Source organism: Micromesistius poutassou (genome assembly GCF_964030765.1).
Source record: "Micromesistius poutassou genome assembly, chromosome: 3".
Taxonomy (NCBI): Eukaryota; Metazoa; Chordata; class Actinopteri; order Gadiformes; family Gadidae; genus Micromesistius; species Micromesistius poutassou.
The window spans coordinates 7363933-7389670 of NC_140273.1; the positions used below are offsets into that span (position 1 = coordinate 7363933).

At 44.5% G+C, this 25738-nt stretch overlaps 1 protein-coding gene across 1 annotated transcript; it reads right to left on the bottom strand.

Moving 5' to 3' along the window:
* Positions 1-4842: 4842 nt before the first annotated feature.
* LOC311341236 (long-chain-fatty-acid--CoA ligase 1-like) lies at positions 4843-25512 on the bottom strand (the record flags this gene model as incomplete). Its single annotated transcript, XM_084466132.1, is given in 23 exon segments — positions 4843-5928; positions 6017-6088; positions 6175-6276; positions 6564-6707; positions 6952-7068; positions 7758-7846; positions 8305-8377; positions 9835-9930; positions 10204-10338; positions 10627-10761; positions 11713-11790; positions 12333-12406; positions 12514-12565; positions 12796-12828; positions 13953-14128; positions 15535-15634; positions 16002-16103; positions 16234-16298; positions 16954-17062; positions 17609-17809; positions 17812-17818; positions 25372-25428; positions 25430-25512. Coding segments are annotated over 23 exon segments (2241 nt in total). The 3' UTR covers positions 4843-5787.
* Positions 25513-25738: the final 226 nt, after the last annotated feature.

Consider the following 25738-nt stretch of genomic DNA (forward strand, 5'->3'; position numbering starts at 1 on the left):
GGAGGAGTTAGTTCAAATACAAGGCGACGGAATTCCAAAATGGCCAACTTTGACGGCACGCCACGGACACGCCCTTCAACGTTCAGTCCCAAATAGCACGATTTTGGTTCAGCACCACTTCATGACTGTACTGACCAAATTTGAAGCAGATCCGATAAATTCCCTAGGAGGAGTTAGTTCAAATACAAGGCGACGGAATTCAAAAATGGCCAACTTTGACGGCATGCCACGGACACGCCCTTCAACGTACAGTCACAAATAGCACGATTTTGGTTTAGCACCACTTCATGACTGTACTGACCAATTTTGAAGCAGATCCGATAAATTCCCTAGGAGGAGTTCATTCAAATACAAGGCAAAAAAGTGAAAAAAATTCAAAATGGCCGCCAAAAGTGAAAATTAGAAATGCAAATAGCCGACTTCCTGTGGGGTTTGGGGCATGGGTCCAAGAGGCTTTTCTGTAGGTATGGGCACATTGTACGTGAATACTGAATTTCATACATATTGGTGAAACGTGGCGCAGGGGCTGCTTTTTAAAGTTCCTGTAGGGGGCGCTACACACATGAGAAACACGATTTTTGGTATGTGAGCTATCGGCACCAGTCTACACGTGACCTGTGAATTTCATATTCATAACTATTATTATCTCCGCAGAGTGATCGACCCTCCTCTGGCGGCCATGTTGTTTTTTAAATCGACTTAATTTTTGGTGAGCAGTTAGAACTTTGGTACCTAACGGCCATTGAGTTGGTCCCGCTCAAATCAAACATTGCGTCTATGAACTGTGGCTATTTTAGTAACTGGCCACGCCCACTTCGATGCCACGCCCCATTTGAAAAATTGTTGACTTAATCTTGTTCAGAATTTGATTCTGAACAACTTTAGTAGAGAGGTCCAACACCATAGGAGTCCAATTAATGTAGATATGTGCAATTTACTATTTTTGGGGTGAAAAACACACCCCTTTTTGAACTCAATGGCTCATGGGTACTTTGAAATTTATCCTACAGACTACTCCTTATGTCAGATTGAAGATAATGGGCCATGGATGATATGTGCCAAAGGAATTTTGTCAAAGTCGAAAAACCTGGGATCCTTGGGGAATTTACTGTTTTTAACTAAATTCAAAATGGCGGGAAATCTGGCTACCGGAAGTGCTAAGTTAGTATCTGCAAATTTCTTCATTATGAGGATTTGCATATGTGTGCAAAGTTTCATGGGTTTAGGTCCAACCGGTGACGAATTATGCTTCTGCAAACGTTGAAATTTTGGCATAGTTGGTATAGCGCCACCTAGGGGCGAATGTGAATTTGAGGGCTAGAATATCAAATTTTTCACCAGTCCCACAAAATGTGCCAAGAAAAAATGAGTTTTCGAATATGTGCAGGGGGGGAAAAATGCAGTCGAAGTCGACTAAAAATAATAATAATAAGAAGAAGAATAAACATGAGGGTTTCAATAGGGTCCTTGCCAAGTTTGGCTCGGTCCCTAATTAAAAGCACCATGCAAACTATTACCCAATGAGCATATTTCAAGCACTAAAAGTTTGGGCGTAGCCAGAGATTGTAATTAAGGTGCGCCTGTGAGAGTTTGGGTGGCCTTAAGTTCAGTGATTTACCGGAACGCTATTAGAATAACTGCTGCAAGTGTCCAGTGGAAGCCAGGGTCCGGAGCGATCGATACGACCATCCTGAAAGCAGCCCTGGCTCTCCACTAAATCACTCCACGCTGTACATGGGGGAATGAAATGTATGGATATAATCGCAAAATCCAATAGGGGGGTTTCCTTCACAGCCCCGCTTCTGTGGTAGCGAATGCGTGGACCTAGACCGGTCACTACGCAGTCCTAGTGCAACGCGCACCGCTCACCGCGCTCTCTGTCACATTTTGCTTTAAATCGAAAGAAATCGTTGTAATGAATTAATTCTGAAAATATTTAGGTGTGCCAGGACCACGCTTGGGTGTCCCAGGCACACCCGTGGCTACGTCACTAAACACTTTAAATATCAGCCCATACCACCGTTCAAGTCCTCCTATCATGATGAATGAAGGAGAAGACAACGTGAAACGCAAGCGAAAGCCCAACTGGTCCGACTCCCGACTCCTTACTGAGCAGATTATAAACTCAATACAATAAATTATCTTACAATAAATGATTAGATAGTAATCATAAGTAAGAGTATAGTTATAGGCCTATTATTTTTACTTCAAACCATTTATTTTTATTTGAAATAAATAATGATGATTAAAGTGTTGTATTACTGTTAATACATGAGTCAAATAATGATGGGTTAAGTGATTTATTTATATTTATATATTAAATAATTAAGGATGATTAAAAGGTACATTTGTAACATTGCCCCCGTGTGTTTTAACAACTGATGGTTGCGATATTCCTAAATCGTCGTCATTGCAAAGTTGCATTTTCCCTGTTGCTAAATATCGGAGTGTTATTCACTAATTCCACAACAAGTTTGATACCCTCACGATTTTGCCTATATCGCCTTATCAATTCACAGTCTTCCATTGTCTCCAAAACATTTCGTCTCGCAGCCATTTTCCGATTCTTTGTGAATAGGTCTTACTGAGTTAGGAGTCCTCTCGAGGACTTTTAAGCTCTCCTAGACTTAGGTGCTACTTTTAGGCCTAAAATACTTTGTGAATTGCTCTTAGTGAAAAAAGTTAGGAGTCCTAAATTTAAGACTGACACGCCCATTATTTTTAGGAGTTACTCCTAAATTCGCCACTTATGACCTACTTTTAGCCCTAAGATTCTTTGTGAATACGGCCCCAGGTTTTGAACGAATAGTTTTGGACGCATGCATCGGCTTTGAGTTTGTTACTTTGAAATCACACACACACACACACACACACGATGCCGCAGCGCGGTGACTAGTCCGTTCTGAGGCGTCCATAGGCTTTATGGTTTGTGTGTTTGAAAGCCGTGACACTCCTTTACCAGTTGGCCTGAAATACTCGACTTGATTCGGAGGACTCACCTGCCTCAGCCATTTCCATATCAAAGCAGTGAAGGCGGGGGGAGGGGGAAGAAAGAGGATAGCAGATTAACCAGCAGGGCGCGCACAGCGCACAGACTTGTGCGGAGGTGAATTTACAGTGAGCCGTTTGACGGGAGAACAAAAATAAATAGGCGGTCGACTGATCGCGGCACTAGTCTCAATGTGCTACGACCTACAACTCCAAGGACAGAGCTGGTGGTCTGATCACGTGCTAAGTGCATGATGCCTGTAGTGCTAAGGCGAACTCACCGACGAGAAACTGTGTCAATTTCCAATGGATAGTGTAGCCCAGGGGTCCAAACTTTTCACCTACCATAATCTAAGATCCGAATCATCAAGCTGGGGCTAATATTCAGATCTTAGCTCCGCGGTCGGGGTTCCGCTGCCGGTCGCGAATCTTTTTTCCGTAGGATGGTAGGGGAAGGTACCGCCTTTTTCGCCGCTGATTGGTTAGAAGTGCTCTCCTCCGATTGGTTATTAGATTTGGCGGCAGGCTCTCCTCCGATTGGTTATTTGATTTAGTGGCTGTCGGCTAGTCTACCACCAACAGTAGTAAACAAACTCGATCCAACAGTGATAAGTGCGTTCCGTCAGATTTGATTTTCACATTTTCATAGCCTGTTAAATTAGTCATATCTGTTTGGGAGAGATTATTTTTCACATTTTCATAGCCTGTTTAGATCGTGTTAAGATGAGTCCTAGCTGTTTGGTTGAATTTTGTGATGAGAGAGAAGCTAGTGTGATGGTGTTTTTTGTGTTTTTAAATAAGTAGATAAAACTAAAAAGCAATTGCAATTTGATGAGCAGGGATTAAACACCAATGTTTTAAAACAGAAGCAGATATTAACTGTAGGTTAAACATTATTGTGTGTGCATTTTGCTCTGGCGTCCTCCTTGGTCTGTTGTTCTGGGATGCACTAGCTTTATTTGCACTCAGTGACCCATCCGACTTTTCTGTCTCTCATCCACTCCCGTCTTTCACTCAAACATACGCACACACACAGCTCCAAGTTGTCTCTATACTATATTTCTGCTCCTTTCTCCCGTCATAAGAACATTACTGTATGTAACCGTGTTGCGTGGCTTTCCCCCTAAGATAGCTTTCTTTATAAAACATTAGTATTTTTAGCATTTTTAGTGTTTCTCATGTCACAGAAACCACAGTGAATCCTGTGTTTCTGTGCCCCGCTGTGGTGTCGACAGCACAGAGCTCCGGTACCGTTATAGGACAGCGGTGGTTTATTTCAGCTTGTATTGTATTCCAATTTTAGCGAAAACACATAACATTAGCTTGAAAGAAAAAAACTGTTTGCGTGAATTTCGGGATGACTCGTCTGGCAATGACTTCAAGTTGGTTGTGTTTTAACCGGCGATTGTTGCGCCAAACTGTTTACAATTGGACACATGCTTGCGACGCAGCAAGTGCCTGCTAGTTGACCTGCCGGGCGGGACGATCAGTACTTCCCCACATAAAGAGCTTAGTTCTGATTGGACCGCTTCCCAAATCGTCCCGCTTACATTTTCGTCTCGTTTTTATTCGATAACGAAAGTGAACCCCCCCCCCCCCACCCCCAATGTTTTCTCAATGGATCTCCACGAATCACACAAGTGGCCAATTTTGTTTAAAAAACGGCGAATTTCGCAGAAAGGTGACTAGTTTGCATGCCTGATTACATCTTCCATACAAATGTATTGAATATTATTTAGTCTGTTGTAGTACTAGTAATAAGAACTAAAATGATAGCATCATGTGTCAATTTCTTTAGAAGAAAAGGGAGGCTCTTCAATAACACAGAAAACAGCAGCTCCAGCCAATAGATATTTTAATTCAAATGAAAATGGACCATTATGAAATAATAACAGCATGGTTCTAGTGGTTTTATTGAGATCTCCGTAAATATTGTTGGCCACATCTAGCACCTATGGCTGAAATGAATGCATGACATTATTTGACTACAGATGCTCAGACTTGCTACATGTAACAGTTTAGTTTGACACTGAATCATGACCGCCCTATAGCCTGACCTCACAGGGGCATGGTCTTCTACGATACCAGCTCTGCTTTATACACATGTTGGGAACTAATTATGTCAGTGGTCCAACCTTTTCTGGGATGCTTTTGTGGAAACAGGATTTCATGTTGCAGACAGAGCTTGTTTTCCCAACTGGTTTATGAAGCAGTGGTCTCTTGCGCCGGTAAACAGCCAAGTTTGTGTTTGTGTTCCTTGAGTCACTGCAACCTCAGAGAATGCAGGGAATAACTATAGTGCCGGTCATCACACCCTTTACAAATACTAATTTTCTTCTACATATATTATTTACAAGTCCTATGACAACATTAAATATCAACTCAAAATATTAAATATGACCACCCTTTGACCACTGTGTTGAAAATAAAAAGGTTCATTGCAACTTCCTGGTTGTTGACAAAGATCCTTATTCCGTCCTGAGGTGGAGAGGCGGGACAGTTCATGGACGTGTACGGTACTGTTAAGGCACAGATGTGGCACAATTCAATCTTAATTCATGTCCTACAGTATTAATTCAAGGCCGTAATGTCTGACTTTCTATTTTAGTTGATCTATCATCCGCTCTGCTGCAATATGTTAAAAATAGGATCCCCTTTGCCGCAGGATCCAGTTAATCGGAAAATAATGAACAACCATATTTACGCGAGGGTCCTTCCATTGACATCTATTTGGTTCAGGCAATAGGTGCTAAATGATTGTCACTTTTTGCTGCTGCTCGTCTGAAATGGGAGCGGTCTTTACATCTTCACGCTGGCATAGAGCACGTCGATCTGCTCCCTGAACTGACGGAGGAGCTCAAAGCGCTTGGCCTTCAGGGTGGGGGTCAGCAAGCCGTTCTGCACGGTGAACATCTCCGGGTGCAGCAGGATTTCCCTCACCTGCACAGAGTGTGTGGACATGACCATGAGGCGACACCGTCCGGCGTCTAGCATGAGCAATCTGCAAGGTGTTAGCGTGAATGATTACCTGTTCGAAGGACTTTAGCCCGCCCTCCTTCCCCAGCATCACCATGTCCTCCAGAATGGCTTTCTTAATGTCCTAACGCGGGAAAAGGTCTATGTTAGGATCCACAGTGATGTCAAGGCAGCTGCTCGTTGCTGATGAACAAAGGGAGGAAAACAAACCTTGTTCTGGCAGAGTTCTGTGTAGGAGCCTTCGATGCCTCTCTGCCGGGCCCACCCCGGTAATAGCTCTGGATCCAGCACCACTATGGCCACCAGGAAAGCCTGGACACACCACACAAGATATAAATAAATGATCATATACCCATCACACATTCTTTATACCCCTCACAAATCCTACATACCCCCCCAAAAAAATCCTATACCCCCCACACATTCTATATACCCCCACAAATCCTATAAACCCCACAAACATTATATACACCCCTCCTGCATCCTCACACATATCACATTCAAATATCACTCATATCTAGATACCGATAAAGTCGATACAGTATATAATGTGTCCACTTCTTATGCATCATCCGGGTAAACACTGAGGTAGGGCCCACCTGTAAGCTGTCCCCATGGACAAAGATCTGGGCCACAGGCTCACAGCGGTTGTAGATGTTCTCTATCTTCTCGGGGGAGATGTATTCCCCTTGGGCGAGCTTGAAGAGGTTCTTCTTGCGGTCGATGAGCTTCAAGGTCCCGTTCTGTGAACACCGCAGACAGACACGTTGAGATGGGGCTTTGACACAAATACAGTTTCACTTGCATCACAATCCTTCAGTGTTTCGTGCCATCCCGTAATGAAACAAGGGTTGGGGTGTTCAGCTCCCAGCCGAGAGGTTTAAGATTGATGGAGCCGTCGAACGTGCTGCATCCCGGGGCAGTGGGAGCAACGTCCGATGACTACTGGGGCAGTGAGTGAGACAACCTATTATAGTGTTTGCTCACCGGCAGCCATTTCCCGATGTCCCCCATGTGGAGCCAGCCGTCCTTGTCCAGAGCTTCTGCTGTCCTCTCAGGGTCCTTCAGGTACCCTCGAAATACGTTTGGTCCTTTAACACACACCTAGGACAGAGGGACAGCTTAACACACACCTAGGATAGAGAAGGACAGCTTAACACACACCTAGGACAGAGGGACAGCTTAACAATCGCCTAGGATAGAGAAGAACGGTTCATATTTCAGATGCTGTTATTTGCTTTTCAATGTTTGACAAATCGCTCAATATGGTGAAATATGATGGTTTTTATTTCTGTTCAGGATCTGATACTATCTGCATTTCCCATTTATTATTGTTATTAAGTTCCTGGGTGCCTTGGAAATCCCTATATAAATGCAATGGATTACTTAATGGCCGCTCTGCTCCTTAGTGAGTATTTAAAGGATCTTAAGAGTAAAAGTAGAGTAAATATTTTATGTCCCCATGGAACCTATTAGTTTGATAGCAGCCGTCAGCACAATACAAAGCAACAAAAAACAAGGCATAGGACCTACACCCTCCGTAACCATCAGCCCTACAACACAAACAAGCGGCCAGCCCAAAACAGACACACAATAAGAGAAGTGATAATAACAACAACAACACCACCACCACAGGTAGAAACTGTGTACCAATAAAAGCACCATGCAGTTTCTGGTGATTGGCTATCACTCAGCAGCCAGACCACAGAGTCTCCCACCACTGATCTTCCGGCGCATGTCTCCAGGGTGCCCCAGGGTGCCCTAGGGGGCTCCATAGTACACTCTGTTCTTACCTCGCCCTCCCCGTTGGCCGCCAGGTAGTTCATGTCGGGGACGTCCACCAGCTTGACTAGGTTGCAGGGCAGAGGAGGCCCGACGTGACCTGGGGGATGAGAGGTGTAGGGGCCAAAATGCATATTTGGTCTGTTTGTTTATTGTTTATTTTGTCACTCATACTGTTTTTTGGTCATGTCACTTCCGTTTTTGATTGACACATGGGTGTGGTTTAATCTATACACCTGGGCACTCGGATCGGCGGGGGGTAAGAGAGAAAGGGGGTTAGTGGCGCTCCTGATTTATATTTTCTGTTTACCGTCAAATCGTCAAATAACCAAGAATAAATCATCATACAACCAAGAATAAATCGTCAAACAATAAACATCACTGGACTTGGATTCATTTGAACGACGCGTAACTGCCTGGAGCCCACCTAAGCCTCTTAGCGACCTTTTATAGGAAAACTGTCGCTACAAGAGGTGTGAGGAAACGTTCTCCCGTGGATTGAATAAGCGCTGGTGTATTCCATGACGCTGCTCATCGATGTGTCCTGGACCTGCTCACCTGCAGAGAAGTCCCCGGGGAGCGTCATGGAGCAGCCGGCGGTGCATTCGGTCTGGCCGTATCCTTCATAAAACTGCAAGATACGCTGATGTTAGTGCGGCAATTCATCAGGGTTTTCATCGGCAATTATCACTTTTGCTGATGAATTAATTGTAAATGTCAAATGCCCGTCGCAAGTTGACATATTTGAATTAGTTCATTTAAATGGAATTTGCTTTGCAGACAAGCCTCCAAGAATATTATGAAAAAATATTCTTGAAAATGATGACACAATGATGACACTTAAAAAAAAAAATTAAAATATGAAATATGAAGCAATGTGCATTATTGACATGGTGTCAGCAGTGGAGGTCTGACACACCCTCTATGGTCGTGAGGGGTGTTTATATACACAGAAGAAGTAGTCAGGGTTGTGTATATACAGTAGAAGTAGTGAGGGTTGTGTGTCCAGTAGAAGTAGTGAGAGGTGGGTGTGTACAGTAGAGGGAGTGAGGGGGGTGTGTACAGTAGAGGGAGTGAGGGGTGTGTGTGTACAGTAGAGGGAGTGAGGGGTGTGTGTGTACAGTAGAGGGGGTGTGTGTGTACAGTAGAGGGAGTGAGGGGTGGGTGTGTACAGTAGAGGGAGTGAGGGGTGTGTGTGTACAGTAGAGGGAGTGAGGGGTGGGTGTGTACAGTAGATGGAGTGAGGGGTGTGTGTGTACAGTAGAGGGAGTGAGGGGTGTGTGTGTACAGTAGAGGGAGTGAGGGGTGTGTGTGTACAGTAGAGGGAGTGAGGGGTGTGTGTGTACAGTAGAGGGAGTGAGGGGTGGGTGTGTACAGTAGAGGGAGTGAGGGGTGTGTGTGTACAGTAGAGGGAGTGAGGGGTGGGTGTGTACAGTAGAGGGAGTGAGGGGTGTGTGTGTACAGTAGAGGGAGTGAGGGGTGGGTGTGTACAGTAGATGGAGTGAGGGGGGTGTGTACAGTAGATAGATGAGGGGGGTGTGTACAGTAGATAGATGAGGGGGGTGTGTACAGTAGAGGAGTAACACTCCTTGCACACTGTACACGTCCATCGACAGATGGGGGCTTTTTGACGTTTCTATGTGTTTTCCCGGGTTGTATTACAAAGGCGATTTCATTGGACAGTGCACGTGCGTATATTTGCATAACGCGATCTGATTGGGTGACGGATCCGTCGCTACCTGAAAAGTTAAACTTTTCTCAACTTTTGGACACAAGAGACGGAGCCGACTTGACGGACAGACCCACAATGCATTTTGGGAGCGTCCCATGCAAAGTCAATGAGATCTGTCGACAGACGTGTACAGTGTGCAAGGGGGGTGTGTACAGTACTAGAGGTGAGGGGTGTGTGTACAGTAGAAGTAGTGAGGGGTGTGTACAGTAGAAGTAGTGAGGGGTGTGTACAGTAGAGGGAGTGAGGGGTGTGTACAGTAGAGGGAGTGAGGGGTGTGTGTATAAACAGAGGAGTCAGTGTGTATATATACCCAGTAGAAGTAGTGAGGGGTGTGTGTATGCAGTAGAGGGAGTGACCTGGCAGCTGATGGCCGTGCGGAGGAAGGTCAGGACCACAGGGGAGACTGGAGCAGCCCCGGTGATCATCAGCCGCACCCGCCCGCCCAGCCCGCTCTGGAGGCAGAACCAAACGCACACACACACATGAATACTCACGGGATAATGGACACCTCTTTCTTCACACTGAAGAGCTGTGGGGCTATTTATTGGATGGATGCTTCTATTCAGCTTTGAACTTTCACAGAGAAAGAAACGTAAGATACGATTTTATTGATCCCAGAAGGTGCATTTGGGTGAAAACAATAAAACTACCACACCCTCCATCAACACATCTCAGACATGGCTGGTTGCGAGCCCACAATGCAACAGAACTTCTGGTATGCTCACCTGGATCTTCTTGAAGATGAATTTGTCCCACATGCTGTCCTTCCTCACCACACCGCTTTTAAACTCCGCCATCTTCCTCCTGGACGCAAAGTCAAGCAGCCATCGTTTCAACGGAGACCTGGCCATACCAAATATCTGTGGACACAAGGTGACATAAACATTGAACAAGTTTTTAAATGTTATGTCTGTAAACTGAGAGGGAAAGAGTCCTTGCATGTGTAAAGCATGCATGTCAACAAAGTGGATTCAGATTGTGAATGGAGTAATATTCCAGTTTATTATAAAAAAGTATGAGGTGAGTGACTGGTTAATAACGATTTGATCAAACTGCATTAGTGATGTAAGATAGTGACGACATTCAGCCATTATCATCACCGACACAACTAGTTACAAATATAATCCCACACTTCCGGATCCTCTGACCTTATCGAACATGCGGTTGAGAAGACGTGGAACGACAGGGAAGACCGTTGGTCTCAGCACCTTCATGTCGTCCATCAGCAGACGGATGTCCCCCTGGAAGAAGCCGATGCGGCCCCCGTTGATGAGGACGACCCCCTGGATCACAAGGCAAGACGCGTTACACACCGGTGCAGTGACACGCAGCGCCACTAGGGGGTGCTGCTGTGTAAGGATGAATCCACCATCTCAATTCACAGCAAATTATTTTTTTTAGGCATTCCTAGACTATGGTAAAACAATTTATAAAAGGTGAGAGGAATATATTCACTTAAGATCTAAAAAAGTCATTATTGCTTTGGAAAAATGTATTCACAGGTTTTACTCATAAATAACGATTCAACTGTGGTTAACAGTGCACAGGTAATTCAAACGCCAGCTACAAATGTTTAGTGAAGCAGACAAACATGATTGTATGATATGGTATGATATAATATTATAACGGCGAAAGTTGAAGGACGAATGGGTCGACTGTTCCAACTGCTAAGAGCACGGCGTTAACTCATGGAGCAGCTGACAGGATTAGGGGTTGTATTCCCACAGGGAGCATACCCATGCTAACATGCACAATGTACTCTGCATAAAACATCTACATTTGGTATACATACACCTGGATAAATTTCTACAACACATTTATTCACATCATGGAACATCGCCACGGCATAACTAGTAATGATAACACAATTAAGAGTCGAGCTACAGATACCGTTGCATGTTTCTGATCATATTGAATCAGCTAGTATGTATTGCACCTTTCCAATAGGTTCTACTTATGTTTAAGAGGTCGTTTTTGGTATAATTAGTATCTAGTCTGTCAAGTTGATGTCACCCTTGTATTTCCTTTTCATTACAACATGCATTAAACTGAGGCAAATACAAATATCATAATTTATTGACTTTTGTCAGTGATCTATTTCCTCACCCAATGCCAATAATTCCTATAAATATCAAACTATTGGAATAAAGTTGGTGGCACCAATTCTACAATCCTGAGTAGATTTTAAAACCAAAACAATCGAAAGAAAGAAACAGGTGTAAGCATCTACATACCGCAACCACTCTCTCAAACATGTGTGCTAGCGGGAGAAAGGACATGTGAACATCATGGGTGGTCAGCTTGCAATGTACCTGTGAAGCACACGGCAAACACATGCAAACACACACACACACACATACACACACACACACATTAACGTCAATAAAGGCATACCTCCATCGTCCTCTCAAACATGTGGGCCAGAGGAAGAAAGGAGATGTGTACATCTTTAGTGTTGAGCTGCAGGACTTTCTGAGGCCCAGACATGTAGAGAGACATGAAGGTCAGACAACAGAGAAGAGGAAAAGCACAGAAAGAAGGAGAAAGTGAGTCTGAACTAAGATAGCACAGTGCAGAAAGAATATTAGAAAGTGTCTCAGTTAATTCACTTTGGAGATAGGTTAAAACCAAAATGGAGATCTGAAAGGAATATATTAGAGGGACAACAGGATTCAAAGACGTAAAATAACCCTAAAATATAACGGGATGCATCCATACACCTACAGAACTTCTCATCTTAAAAATTATCTTTTAGTCTAAAAGTCCTAACCTCGAAAACAATTTGCTGTTATTGGGTCAGGTTAAAAGTTATCTTTACAATACTACCCCACACCTATATTGACCCGTTGCTTACGTCTGTTAGTTCAAGGAATGCTGCAGTGTTTGAGATGACATTCCCATGTGTTAGCATCGCACCCTTAGGGTTCCCTGGAAGGACACACAATCAGGGTTAGATATCAATTTGCATTACCACGTCATTTGAATGTGCTCACACATGTACAGAGTCTTGGTTCTGGACTCTATTGAGGGTTTACCTGTGGTCCCAGAGGTGAAGCACACCAGGGCCAGATCGTCTGGTTTTGGAGGCTGTGGCACATTGCAAACGGCAATGAAAGAGACAAACAGGAAACAATAACCAACCGGCACACAGAACTCAAACTAATGACTATCAATCAATACGTTGGACATCGTCATTTGGAATGAAATGGAAAAAATGTGATTGCTTTAGTAGTGAGATAGTGGACAAGAGGATGGTTGTGTTGAGGGAGAGCTTGGTGGTCGATGGGTGAACAATGTGCTTGTGTGTGTCCACTCACTGCAGGCTTGGTGTAATGGGCTTTTCCAAGATCCTTCAAAACACAAAAATGGACAGTTATAAGCAGGGGTGGATCTTCAGGATCTTTAACATTTCAACCATCCCAGCTGAAATGTGTTCAAATTCCTTTATAGTCGTAGCTTATTCATGTTAAGGGAATCTGCGAATAGCCGTATTTTGATCAATTAATTGTATTTGGTGAGTTTATATCATAACTTGTGCAAACTAGTGGGCACCTCACACAAGGTCAGGTCCCAGAGGTGACATTTTTGTGTGTTCTACATGAGACATGGTTTACGTCACTTACGTCATTACTACTCAGTTTTGTGTCATCATTCTGATTATTTCCTACTTCCAAAATTCAACTTTAACTCAATTTACAATCTAGAGGAGCCTACTGGTTCTTAGGGTAAGGTTAAGGGATCCCAAGAGAAGGCTGGGAGAGAATTCCCGTCTGATAGCTTGGGAAGACTAATCATCAGTGTTACCAAGACTTCAAATCCATAACTACGCCATTGCTAAAAATTTGTCTTTCATTCATCGGCCTATGCTTAGCCTAGCGATGAGGCTAACGAATTATAGCCCATAAGCTGCAGTTAGTATAGTACCACAGAACCGAGAGAAAGCAATGCATGTGCTCCCTGCCTCACACATCAGACTGCCGCTGTCTGTTAAAGGTCCCATGACATGCCACCAGGTGTGGTGTGATCAGCCCTTACAAGCCGTTTTGAAAATCTATCTGTTATGACATCACAGGTGGGCATGTCCACCTAGATGTATGCTGGACAGATCAGTCTAACAGCCTACCCAGTGGACTGTAGCAAACGTTGCTCATCTGTCCGTCACACATCTAGGTGGACACGCCCACCTGTGATGTCATAACAGACAGATTTTCAAAACGGCTTGTAATGGCTGATCACACCACACCTGGTGGCATGTGATGGGACCTTTAACACTCACGTTGCAGGCGGAGTCAGAGTCGCGCCAACTGACTGTCTGTGTATCTGTAGAGGGTCCCGAAGCCGAGCACTATTAGCCTGCCACTGCTTTTAAGTCACGTCATATGTCTACGTCATAAGACTCCCTCGTAATCTTCTCTGGCTCTGGAGGTAGCGGAGACCGGAGAGGTGTGGAGGCTCCTTCTTCTTCTCCTCTCACCTCTACGTGTGCGAGACTGAGGATCTGGATGCCGCAGGTCAGCCCCTGGGCCACCAGCTCACTGTCCACGGGCTCCATGACCACCAGCGTCTTCACCGAGTGCTCCTTCTCCGCCACGCAGCCCAGGATCAGCCTCACCTTGTCGGGCCCGTCGCAGAACACCGTGGAGATGGAGGCTGGCAGACACAAGACCACTGGGAGGATAAGCTCGCGGCCAAGTGACGGTTAACCCCGTGTTTCGGCTGGAATTCTTACACAGGGATGTTTTTGGGCTGAGGGTTCTAGTTAAAAGGAGTGGGGCGTGTCATCCCCATGGCTACGACCCACGCCACCTTTGTGCTACTTTTATTTAGGACCGTTGTTGTGTAGGAGTGTTACAACGAGCGATGCGGTATATGGAGTGCACCACACCCCTTGGCGTTACGATATACATGTATATATGTGTCGGAGAAGAGGTACTCTTTTGTCATGACGCTAAAGTACCTCGGAACCTAATTCCATTAGGGGTTAAAACTCCCGTCTGTTAGCTGGACTCTGATTATGTGGTGTGGTGCATTAATGGATAATGTCGGTCCAAAACAAACCACTGGGATCATAAAAACCAACTGGCCCAACCATTGGCTCATGACAGAGACAAGGTCAGGTCACAGTAGGGCTGTCACTTTTTATTCAATATTCAAATATGCATTTGAATATGACGTGACATATCCGTATTCAAATATATAGAATCAAACCGGTTTTTAAAATGCCATGTTGTGTGGTGCATTTTTTTTACAGTATGATTAGACCGTTTGGTTTTTCTTTTTATTTTATTGTTTGCAATCTCATCCATTAGCGGGCGCGCTAATCAAGCGAATAATATATCATCAGACAGAAACACGCTGCATTGGTGGAGAGACACAGGCTGAGACAAATACCCGCTTCTCTCAATATAGACGCGCCTATACCAGTGTGTGCCAGGCACGTCTGTGCCCTCCGAACGTGTGTTCTCCACTGCAGGTAACATCGTGAATAAAAAGAGAGCCGCACTTCAAGTAGATCAAGTTGAGCAAAAAACAAGCAAAAAACATTAAGAATTAGATTATTTTCTTGCAGATAGGCTATAAGCCTTAGTACTCCTGCTGCTGGTCTTCTGTTTAAGTTGTCACGTCATTGTTTGCGCTGTGCAGTTCCGAGTCCGTTTTTGTTTTTCATTGCATAGCCTAATTTTGTGCTATGCATAGTGGCACTTGATATTGATTAAGTTGATATACTGTTTCAAACAAAGAGGATATGGCCTAAGTCCTGTTTATGTCTCCACTTGTCACGTTATACATTTGTGATTGAATCTCCGTTACTGTGTTGTTGTTTTTTTGGGGGGGGCGGGGCCTCATAAATATTCAAATATATTCAAATACGTTACTTGGTATTCGATATCCGTTCAAACTTGATTTTTCTCAAAAGTGACACCCCTAGGTCACAGAGGGGACATTCTGCATGTGACATGGTTTACGTCACTTGCGTAGATCTACTACTCGGTCTTGCATCAGCCACAGGATCGTGACGCCATGGCCGGTGCGTGTGTGCGTGCTTCAAGGCGCACCTTTGTCGATGATGTAGTCGATGGCGTCCGTGCCCAGGGTGTCGTAGAGAGGGACGGCCACCAGGGAGTACGTGTAGCACGCAAGCTCAGTGATGATCCACTGGAACACACACACACACACACACACACACACACACACACACACACACACACACACACACACACACACACACACACACACACACACACACACACACACACACACACACACACACACACACACACAGGCTTGCTGTTGTAAACTGAAGGCTTCGAGATAAATAAAGAGCAGAATTTTGAGAAACGGAGAGCCTTGCTTTCAGATAAGATACTAGATGGGTTTTGTTGGCAAATACAACAGCAATGCATTAAACCTTGATGTGCTGATTCAAATGCGGTTAGAACGACATTAGACTGATAAAGAGGGGTGCGATGAAAGGACAGTGGCACAGCATTGAGGTTTAAGGAAAACAAGGTGTCAGCCTTACCTCCGGCCTGTTCTGGGAGAATATCCCAATGTGTTTGTCTCCGTCTGGAGTGTGACCTTTGTGTAAGAGCGCCGAGCCAATGTGTTCTGCTCGACTCACCACCTGGGTTTGTACAAAATCCAAAGTTACTTTTGTTGGTACTACTGTTACTACAACTTCTGCCATTATTGATGTTAGAACATTGAATGAATGTCTTCAGCAAGAGTTGTCCTCTGCTTTTGACACGTCTTACCTCGCTGTAGGACTGCCATTCATAAGGCTGGTTGGGCTTCCTAGACCCTAGACACGGCCCATCATCTGTCAAGAGACCAGGGACAATCTTTAGAAAAGAATGCCAAATTGACCCTGTAGCACGTGGGTTCAATTCCCACTGGGAACACCCATAATACAATACACACAGTATACATCTCTACCCAATGCATTGTAACAAGCTTTGGATGGAAATAGACACCAAAATGTAGGAAACAATGTAGGACTAGGAAACATTTGTTATCAGGGCTGGAAGCGAAGCTTGCTCGCACGCATCAAGTGAGTAGCTGTCCTCCCAGCCAGCTCAGCCTTCTGCTATAGGGATCCCAAACAAGCCTGAGGTCTATTTTCCACTGAGGATACACATTTTCAAAACAGGGTTGTTTATAAATCTAATCAGCGTACAAAGGGGTTTTGTAAAAATGAACAAAAGGTTTTCAAAAAAAATGGGAGTAGGTCATTATAGTAAAGCTCAGGGCCACTATATACGCAAACTAAAATGAATAAAACTCTGCTGAAAGACGTGCCGTGTCAATTTAAAAGCTACTACTCTGACTGAAGACCGTCAGAGTACTCTAGAGTGCTAGGGTTAGGTCGGCACCGTGTCACTTGTACAAAACCCAGAAAATGTCTCCTCTGGGAGCAAACCTTTCACACAGTCTACGGCACTTGGGCGTTTGCATCATAAGCAGAGGGGACTCACTGGACACCCGCAGGCCTCGGAGGAACTGATCGTAGAGGGTCAGGGCGTCATCGTAGAAGTGAGTCAGCAGCTTGTCGCTGTGGGCCAGCCTCCGGGCTCCCTCGGTACCCTGCAGGACACAGAACAACACGGGGCGCAGTGAAGCCTTTGCTTCTGGTTGACCCGTACGCTTTGAGGTTCCTACAAGGTGAAAGTCTTGTGTAGACCGATTCAAATCTGAATTGTGTCTCTTAATGGCGAGAAAAGAAAGAAGCCCATTTTTTTTTAATGTATGATTCTGTATGCTGTTCCATAACATTATGGAACAGCATGTTCCTATACAGTGTAGTTACGGTTAGTGATTAGGGTTAGGTAGGTTTAGAGTACAGTACAGTAGTTTTGGAGTAAAGTTAAATTTTGGGATGTGATCACGTGACCTAACTGTAGGTTTAAAGTAACGTACAGTTCTGAGGTGTGATCACATGACCTAACGGTAGGTCTGGGGTGGAATGTGATCACGTGACCTAACGGTAGGTCTGGGGTGGAGTGTGATCACGTGACCTAACGGTAGGTCTGGGGTGGAGTGTGATCACGTGACCTAACGGTAGGTCTGGAGTGGAGTGTGATCACGTGACCTAACGGTAGGTCTGGAGTGGCATGTGATCATGTGACCTACCGGTACTTCCACGGACTGCATGGCGAGGTCACAGCGAGCGGGGATGGCCCGGGGCCGTGTGGCATACCAGTAGGTGCTGAGGGCGGCGAAGGCACTCATGCCCATGAGCACGTTGGTAGGCACGCCGCGCACGTACTGCCGCAGGTCTTCCAGCTCCGGAGTCCACAGCTGCCTTAGCACACCCGGAATCTCCATGGCAACACGTATTTACTAAAAGGGGGGGGGGGGGGGGGATTTGAGTCGGTTTCATTCATGCTTTTCTGTGTTTACGTGACCCCCTTCTATTGTCTCATGTGTGATGGAATGTGATTGGTTGCCAGAAATACTGCAAAGCTGAACAAGCTGAAATTCATTATGAAATTGCATGGAGATAAAACATGCGCTTGTTTTCTTACAAACATTAGCATTTCTAGGAGAGAACTAATGCAAAAAAAAATTTGTATTGTAAGTACTGTAGTGTATGACCACTGCAAGTATTGTATTAATATTGAAACTATTGTATTAGTATTGTGTACGTTCTATATAAGTGTAATACTACTGTTACTGTCAGGTATTCCAAGAATTGGGTTGACACGTATTTCTTGTGTGGATTTATCTATGTGTCTGTGTTGGATTTAAATGAATCCTCAAAAGATAAAGCATTGGACAAGTTTTTAAACTGAGTGAAACATCTGCAGCTGCTGGCAACATTTCTTCAACAGGCACATTTCCCAACGCATTTCATCAGATAAGCAGAAGCTTGTGACAACTACTCAGCTGAGACATGACAGCATCAGTTTCTGTTATTACTTAAAAAACACTTCCCGTCTCTGGCGAAAGCCAGGCTATGGCAAAAGTGCTAATGGCCAGACCGTTCCTGAAATAGGTAAAGATTAAATATAATGTACTCAATCCTAGGTGGGAGATGAGGGGGCTACAGCATAAAGCTGAGCATTAAAACAGGGATCAAAATATTAAATGAAAATAAGAATACAATACAAACAAGATAGAGATAAATAGAACTTAAGGGTAGTATGAATGTAAATGGAAAAAATCTAATGTCAACATCATACACTGGTAGACATACGATGTAGTACTTTGTAAAACACTAAAACAGCAGCATGACATCTGGTCCATTTCTCTTGCGACCAAACAAACGTTACATTCCTTCTTACACAGGTCACGGTAAACTGAGTGCTTATCGGTATACTCAAGAAGTAAACATTTAGATAAAAGAGTACACAATTAACAGCTGATTTAACAATTCTAAAGACAGCTGCCAACTGTGTTAACAAATAACCTGTCATTCATTACAACATCAATGACCTTTATGATACACTCTAACCAGATTGTGGTTTGTATTCAAATCAGCTGGCCTGTGAGGTGACCACAAACCTAACCTGGTGTCCTAATTCAAAGTTGTGAATAAGTACTTCACATTTATGGGGAATACTTGGTTTGAGATCTAGCACCAATTCGTTCATCGGGTCATCTGAGTTGACGGTGGGGTGAACAATTGACTTTTCACCTACTGCTATTTTAACCTCAGTTCCTCTGGTATTCCAACTGGCTCAGAGCCGCCTCCACATATCTCCTTGGGAATGGATTATTAGTACTCGTAGCAACGAGAAGATGCCACTGGGCAAAAGTACAGTACAACAATTTAAGTACTACTTGAAGCATAAGCAACGGTACGGATATATCTCCATGACTTAGCTACCTACTTCAACCAGGCTGACCTTCTCCACACTTAAAACAGGCTCTTGTAGGACAACATAAAATGCTGTGGTGTGTGTTTGTTCGTGGGTTTCATTCAAACATTTTCACACCAGCATTTTTCAAGTTTCTTAGTGAGTCAAAAGACATGAATGAGAACTTACAGTGAGGCAGGAAGCACGCCGGCACTGAAGAACCCAGGTGAACAAGCCGGTAGCGAAGCGCTGTGTGTGTGTGTGTGTGTGTGTGTGTGTGTGTGTGTGTGTGTGTGTGTGTGTGTGTGTGTGTGTGTGTGTGTGTGTGTGTGTGTGTGTGTGTGTGTGTGTGTGTGTGTGTGTGTGTCTCAAGATCCTGCATGCAGCACTTCAACTGAACTTTAATAGCCCCCCTGAGCTGAGGTGTTTGAGTTTGTGTGTCTGCGTGGGACTACTATGAATAGCAGACCGCCTCCCACTGCAAACAGAAGCGGGGACGGGCCTGGACCCCACAGGCCCCCCTCTCAGGGTGACATCACCACCATTAAAGCTGCATAACCACAGCGGCCCGCGGCCCCATCACACTCACACACACACAGGGGGACAACAGTGTTTCTTAGAGTCCCAGGGCCTTTGATCTCTCGCCACGCGGGACACCACCACGTGCATACATCAGCTGCTGTCTCTCCACGGGTTGTCTGTCTGTCTGTCTGTCTGTCTGTCTGTCTGTCTGTCTGTCTGTCTGTCTGTGTGGTGTGTGGTGTATGACTCTGTCCATCCGTCCGTCTGTGTGATTGTGAAATGTGTTGTGTCTGGGTTTTTTATGATTGTGAAATCCATGTGCCGGGCCTGAGTGAGGAGAATATTCACAAGGAATGTTAATTCAAGGTTTCAATCGGCGCAACAGGTCATTTGTCCTCGCTGCAAAGTTTGCTGTTCTCGGGTTACTAGAGTGATTCCATGTCCACTCCTGAGTACCTGTTGTTTTGAACTAGAAGTGAATTCACCTCCAGTATTTTCAGTTTACTGATAACAGGGGAACAGCTGTGATGCTTACACAACACAGCTGTTACATCTTACAACAACAAGATAGTCAATCCAACTGTAAAGTTATGGTAACACACAACCCCCCCGCCCCAGGTCTCTCTCTCACACACACACACACACACACACACACACACACACACACACACACACACACACACACACACACACACACACACACACACACACACACACACACACACACACACACACACACACACACACACACACACACACCAGAGGCATAGAGAATAAATAGTCTCTTTCTGTATGGATGTCTCATTTATAAAACGTATACAAATGTGATTGTGTTGTCATTCCAGGCCCACGCATGTGAGTGACATGCCAGTGGTGTCACATGGTGTTGCTCACTCCCCCCCCCCCCCCCCCCCAACCGGACACCAATTTCCATACTTGGGCCGGAAGAATGACAAACCAATAGCAAAGCACAACGTCTGGTCACCCCACTCTGGCTAACTGCACACTTCAGTGCAGCAGAAGAAGAAGGGGAAAAACCAATCCGGAAGGAGGAAGAGACCCAGCTGTCTAGATAACAAACACACACACACACACACACACACACACACACACACACACACACACACACACACACACACACACACACACACACACACACACACACACACACACACACACACACACACACACACACACACACACACAGAGAGGAACACTCCAGGAATACAGATCAGCCACGCACACACACTGGCTTTTGAGGGAGTTTTAAGGTTAGGGTCTGAGTGAGAGAAGGAAGGAAAGCTAAGAGAAAGGAAGAAATGAAAGGAAAGGTTTTAGCGGGTGAAGTACTGAATACAAAAGGCATTCATTCAGTCATGCAACAGCGTAGTTAGAATTACAACCATCAGAGTTTTTGTTGATATATGGACCGCCCAAGTAAGAATGTCCCTGTATTGCAAACCTTTGGAATTTCAGGGTCAAATCTTTGAATTTGACCCTGTGTTTGCTCCTTCTAAGTTATTGATTGAGCCACTGCTTTGTGAGGACACAATGAGACAATACGAAACCAGTCAGCAAGAAATCCAGAAATAAAACATGGAACTGGAACTCCATGCAACCATGCTATGTAACGCGATATGAGGAGAGGTTCATGTGGTGGAGGAGGAATGCATTAGTCGTGTTGAACCCGAACCCAGATAGCCAGTCAAGTGGTGCACCTCGGCATCGCTGATAGCTAATCACTAGATTGAGCTCGGGCTGGTTGAGTGATTTTCTGTGAATACACTGTCTGTCAATACCTCCTAGATAATCAAACTGATTGACACAAATGTAGCACAGGCCCTGTGGCCTGCAGAAGGTTAAAGGTAGGCAGGCAATTATCAGTATTATCTGTGTCAGGTCTCCTTCCCAAAACATGTGACTAGCTCGCTAGTTTTAGCAATAGGTCTGCCTAGCCTTGTGGACGACTCAGGTCATAGCCTGATAGGTAGACAGGTATGGCAGCCAATCATTACATTCGTCTGATAAATTCAAATAAACTCTACTCTAGTTAGTTAGTTAGAACCGTTAGAACCGTTAGTTCTTTGTTTTTTTGTCTGAGCATTTGATTTATCGATTGCTGTTGGGATGTAAAGAGAACGTCAACAATAATTATAAAAAATGCTTCTCAAATAAATTGCCTACTCTAGCTTTAAATAAATAAATGTGCAGAATTCTTGTACCAAGCCATTGAACAATAGGTCTGAAAGTTGTTCAATGTTATCAAAGGTATCAAATATGTTTTTTTTCCTCAATAATAATTAATTTTAGTTCTTAAAAATGGCTGTATTTGCTTTGGCTATTACACTACTGCCTTGGGCAATTATGGTTAAGTTTAGCATCATTTTGCACTAGTGAACCGGGTTAATTATTGACATACTCATTTGCTAACTACTAATATAATGCTGTGCTGGAATACCTTGCCCAGATTGAGCAGAGCGGAAAGACTGGATCTTATTCCCCTATTGTTGGATGGATCCAAGAAAAGCACAGTGTCTACTATTACCACCGTCAGTCCCATCAATAAATACAGTGTGAGTCTGTGCATGTCCGTGCGCGTGCGTGCGTGCGTGCGTGCGTGTGTGTGTGTAGGATGGTGTTAGCTAAATAGAACAAAGGTCACCCATTCATTCATGCATCTATCACATCAACCATTCATCCATTAATCGCTACAATTATATAATCCAATCACGCCATGCATAATGCAAAAGGCCTCTGGGCTGGCAGTCATGGAACACAGAAGCGTTAATCTGATGCTGGTTCTCATTAAAACGTACTTCTTCATTTGGAAAGAAAGTATGTTGTGGACACCAACATGTTTCACCAGAAGTCTGGTCATTTGACATCTTTGTGAACCGATTAGAGTTTGCAGTCAATTATGAGTTATACTGTCGGTCATTTGCACAAACAGAAAGCTTTTCTTCATTATTAGATGTCAAACTAAAACATAGTAAAACTCAAATAAAGCGTTTGTATTGCTTATAAATGATGACCTAGAACTTGGGGAGTAGTAAAGTAAAACTAGAAAAGTGGACACACACACACACACTTAAGGATTTCAGAAAGTATAGTATCTCCTGCTCTTGGATGTGTGATTTGTCTGAAGTGCTGTTCCTGTGTGGGTGTAGCCCCCCCCCCCTCCCCACCACAGGGTGAACTGAAACCATATTCCTGCTTCCATAATCATTAAAGGACCAAACCACCATGTCCTCAGACGACCCCGCACACAGAGGGGACACTGAGGTCCTCACAGCTTTCTTGTAGCAGGGTTGTTTTCACTGAAAGAGCAGCAGTTGTTGGGAACACTTGTTGCATGTCAACAGTTGAGGGAGAGATGAGTGCGTGCGATCCCGTACATGGGGGGGTGGGTGGGGCGTTTGAGGCTGTGCCTGCACTGCACCGTGGATCTAGGGCCGGCTCTAGCAGGGCAGAGGTGAAACGTTTCTAGTGGTGTGACACGTCTGACCTCCAGATAAGGGGATGAGTGGGAAATCACTGATGACCAAACAGGACTGTGGTCGGGGGGGGGGGGGGGGGGGGGGGGGGGTTGGCGACGCCATCCAATTGCACACATTATTCCAGTACTGCTACTTAAGAAATCAATAATTTAACACAATATATAATATAAATCTATTTTATTGATTTAAAAAAATAAGGATTTTATTGCTTCTGCTTAAAAATATATTTAGAAGATACAAAGCTGTGAAAAGAGAACTGCATAGTAGTATTACCAGCTCTCTCCCTGATCAAACATTGACAGTTGCAGAATCAAATATTGTATTCAAATATTTGACAAATAAAAACAATGCCGGCCCGCCTTTAAAGAGATTTGTACCAACAAAGGTCTGTCGCATTGGGAAAGGCCTGAAGCCAACATTCCTCTGTAGCCAAGTACAGAGGAAGGGTAACGGACATCTAAGTGCACACACACACACACACACACACACACACACACACACACACACACACACACACACACACACACACACACACACACACACACACACACACACACACACACACACACACACACACACACACACACACGTATTCAGTGGTACTGAATACATACCAAGTCAACACCTTCCTATCGTGCATAAAATATACATATCCCCATGTCTCAAACATACCTTGGCTACAGTACACAAGCAAGACCATATTTCACCTCAGGCATCTTTAATGCAGTGTCTCATAGTTGACATTCCTCTCGGTTCCTGCGGTTGTCAGCACTGCCCAGGCAAGGTCCTGTAGTACCAGGCACAGAACGTGTTTCCAAATCCTGCAATGACGTCTTGTACTGCGTGAGTTGGCCAAGGTCAGTTACTCAAAGACGTGTTGAGTAAACAATGAAAGTCGAGAGATGTTTACCGTTGAGTTCAAAGAGTGCATTGAGTGGGCCTCTATAACTCCAGCATCCAGCATATATGTAGATAGTGTTTGTAAAACAAGTGTAGAAACCGATCTACAAAACTACATAGAAAACAGGTATTAGGCCTACTGTAGGCTGTAGGCCTACTCTAAACCACTAACGACACACAGAAGACAGGCCTGGTGTCAATGATTACAGGTAGAGGCAAGACGCAACACGCAAAGGTTGTGGAAGTCGAGAAACCACGTTTCCATTGACATTCCTGGGGTGCGACTTTTTCTACAAACCCCTTCCAGTATTGACTACGTGCCATAATAAACTAAAGTAAAAACCCGTCTGTTCAGACCTACATTACCACATCTCAGGCGTGGCACTAGCTTTGTCAATGTCAATATTAATACACGCACAAACCAAAAGTGTCGTGGCTTCAACAAGTCGTGTATCATGTCGATGATCTCCATCTATCGGCTGCCAAGACAGTCACTTCCTGGTGTGTAGCTCACTAGGTATTTGCTCATCAAGCGTCTTCACACACACACACACACACACACACACACACACACACACACACACACACACACACACACACACACACACACACACACACACACACACACACACACACACACACACACACACACACACACACACACACACACACACACACACTTAGCCAATAGGGTCTTGAAGTTGCACAGCGACACTTCAAGTACTATATCTGACAATATATGCGTAATTTTCTCGTTTAACACGCAAAACCACACATTTGAGAGGTGGGTGGGCAACACTTCAAACTGGAATTGTCAAAGTCTGATCCAACTCCTTAACGGTGATCTCAAGTTTTACGGGAGAATCCGTGCGCGATTGAGGCATCGCCACACGTCACACCATCATGGTGAATAACGCAGTTATATGGAAAATGCGGTGTTTAAAGTTAATGCACAAATTCAACCTCATTCAAATCCGCTTGAGGAAGAAAACGAGCAGGAAGTAAAATATTTTTTGAGGAAATTATCTTGGCACATCATCACATCATTCGGTTTGCAACGAACCGTCCTGACACCTTAATCGTTTGCGCCGTCAGTATAGCAGACTAATGTTGTCAAATGTTTTAGTTACGGTGCCAGCACAAGTTACGGTAACGGAGAAAAGCATCGACCAACCTGTGGCAGGAGTTGCGACGACTTGCGCCCGTCTGACCGAGATGAGCTGCGGACTCTGCTGTGTGCTGAAGTAAAGGGGCCCGTCAGCCAATCCGAGGCGTCCTGCGAGAAAACATCCTCGCTGGCGCCTCCGTCGCTCATTTAACCTTGTAAAGCACGCTATGAATATTCAGGAGTAACTTCGGAGCGTGCCCTGATTGGTTGATTCCAAATGCGCCCTCATTTGCCATTCTTCATTACATATATATAGTATAGATTGGTGTTTTAAATTTTAACATGTGAAAAAATGGGTTGTTATCGATCTGGAAAAACTCCTTCAACAAATGCAAACAAAATGTGGAGCTAGGAGGACTGCTATGCACGCATC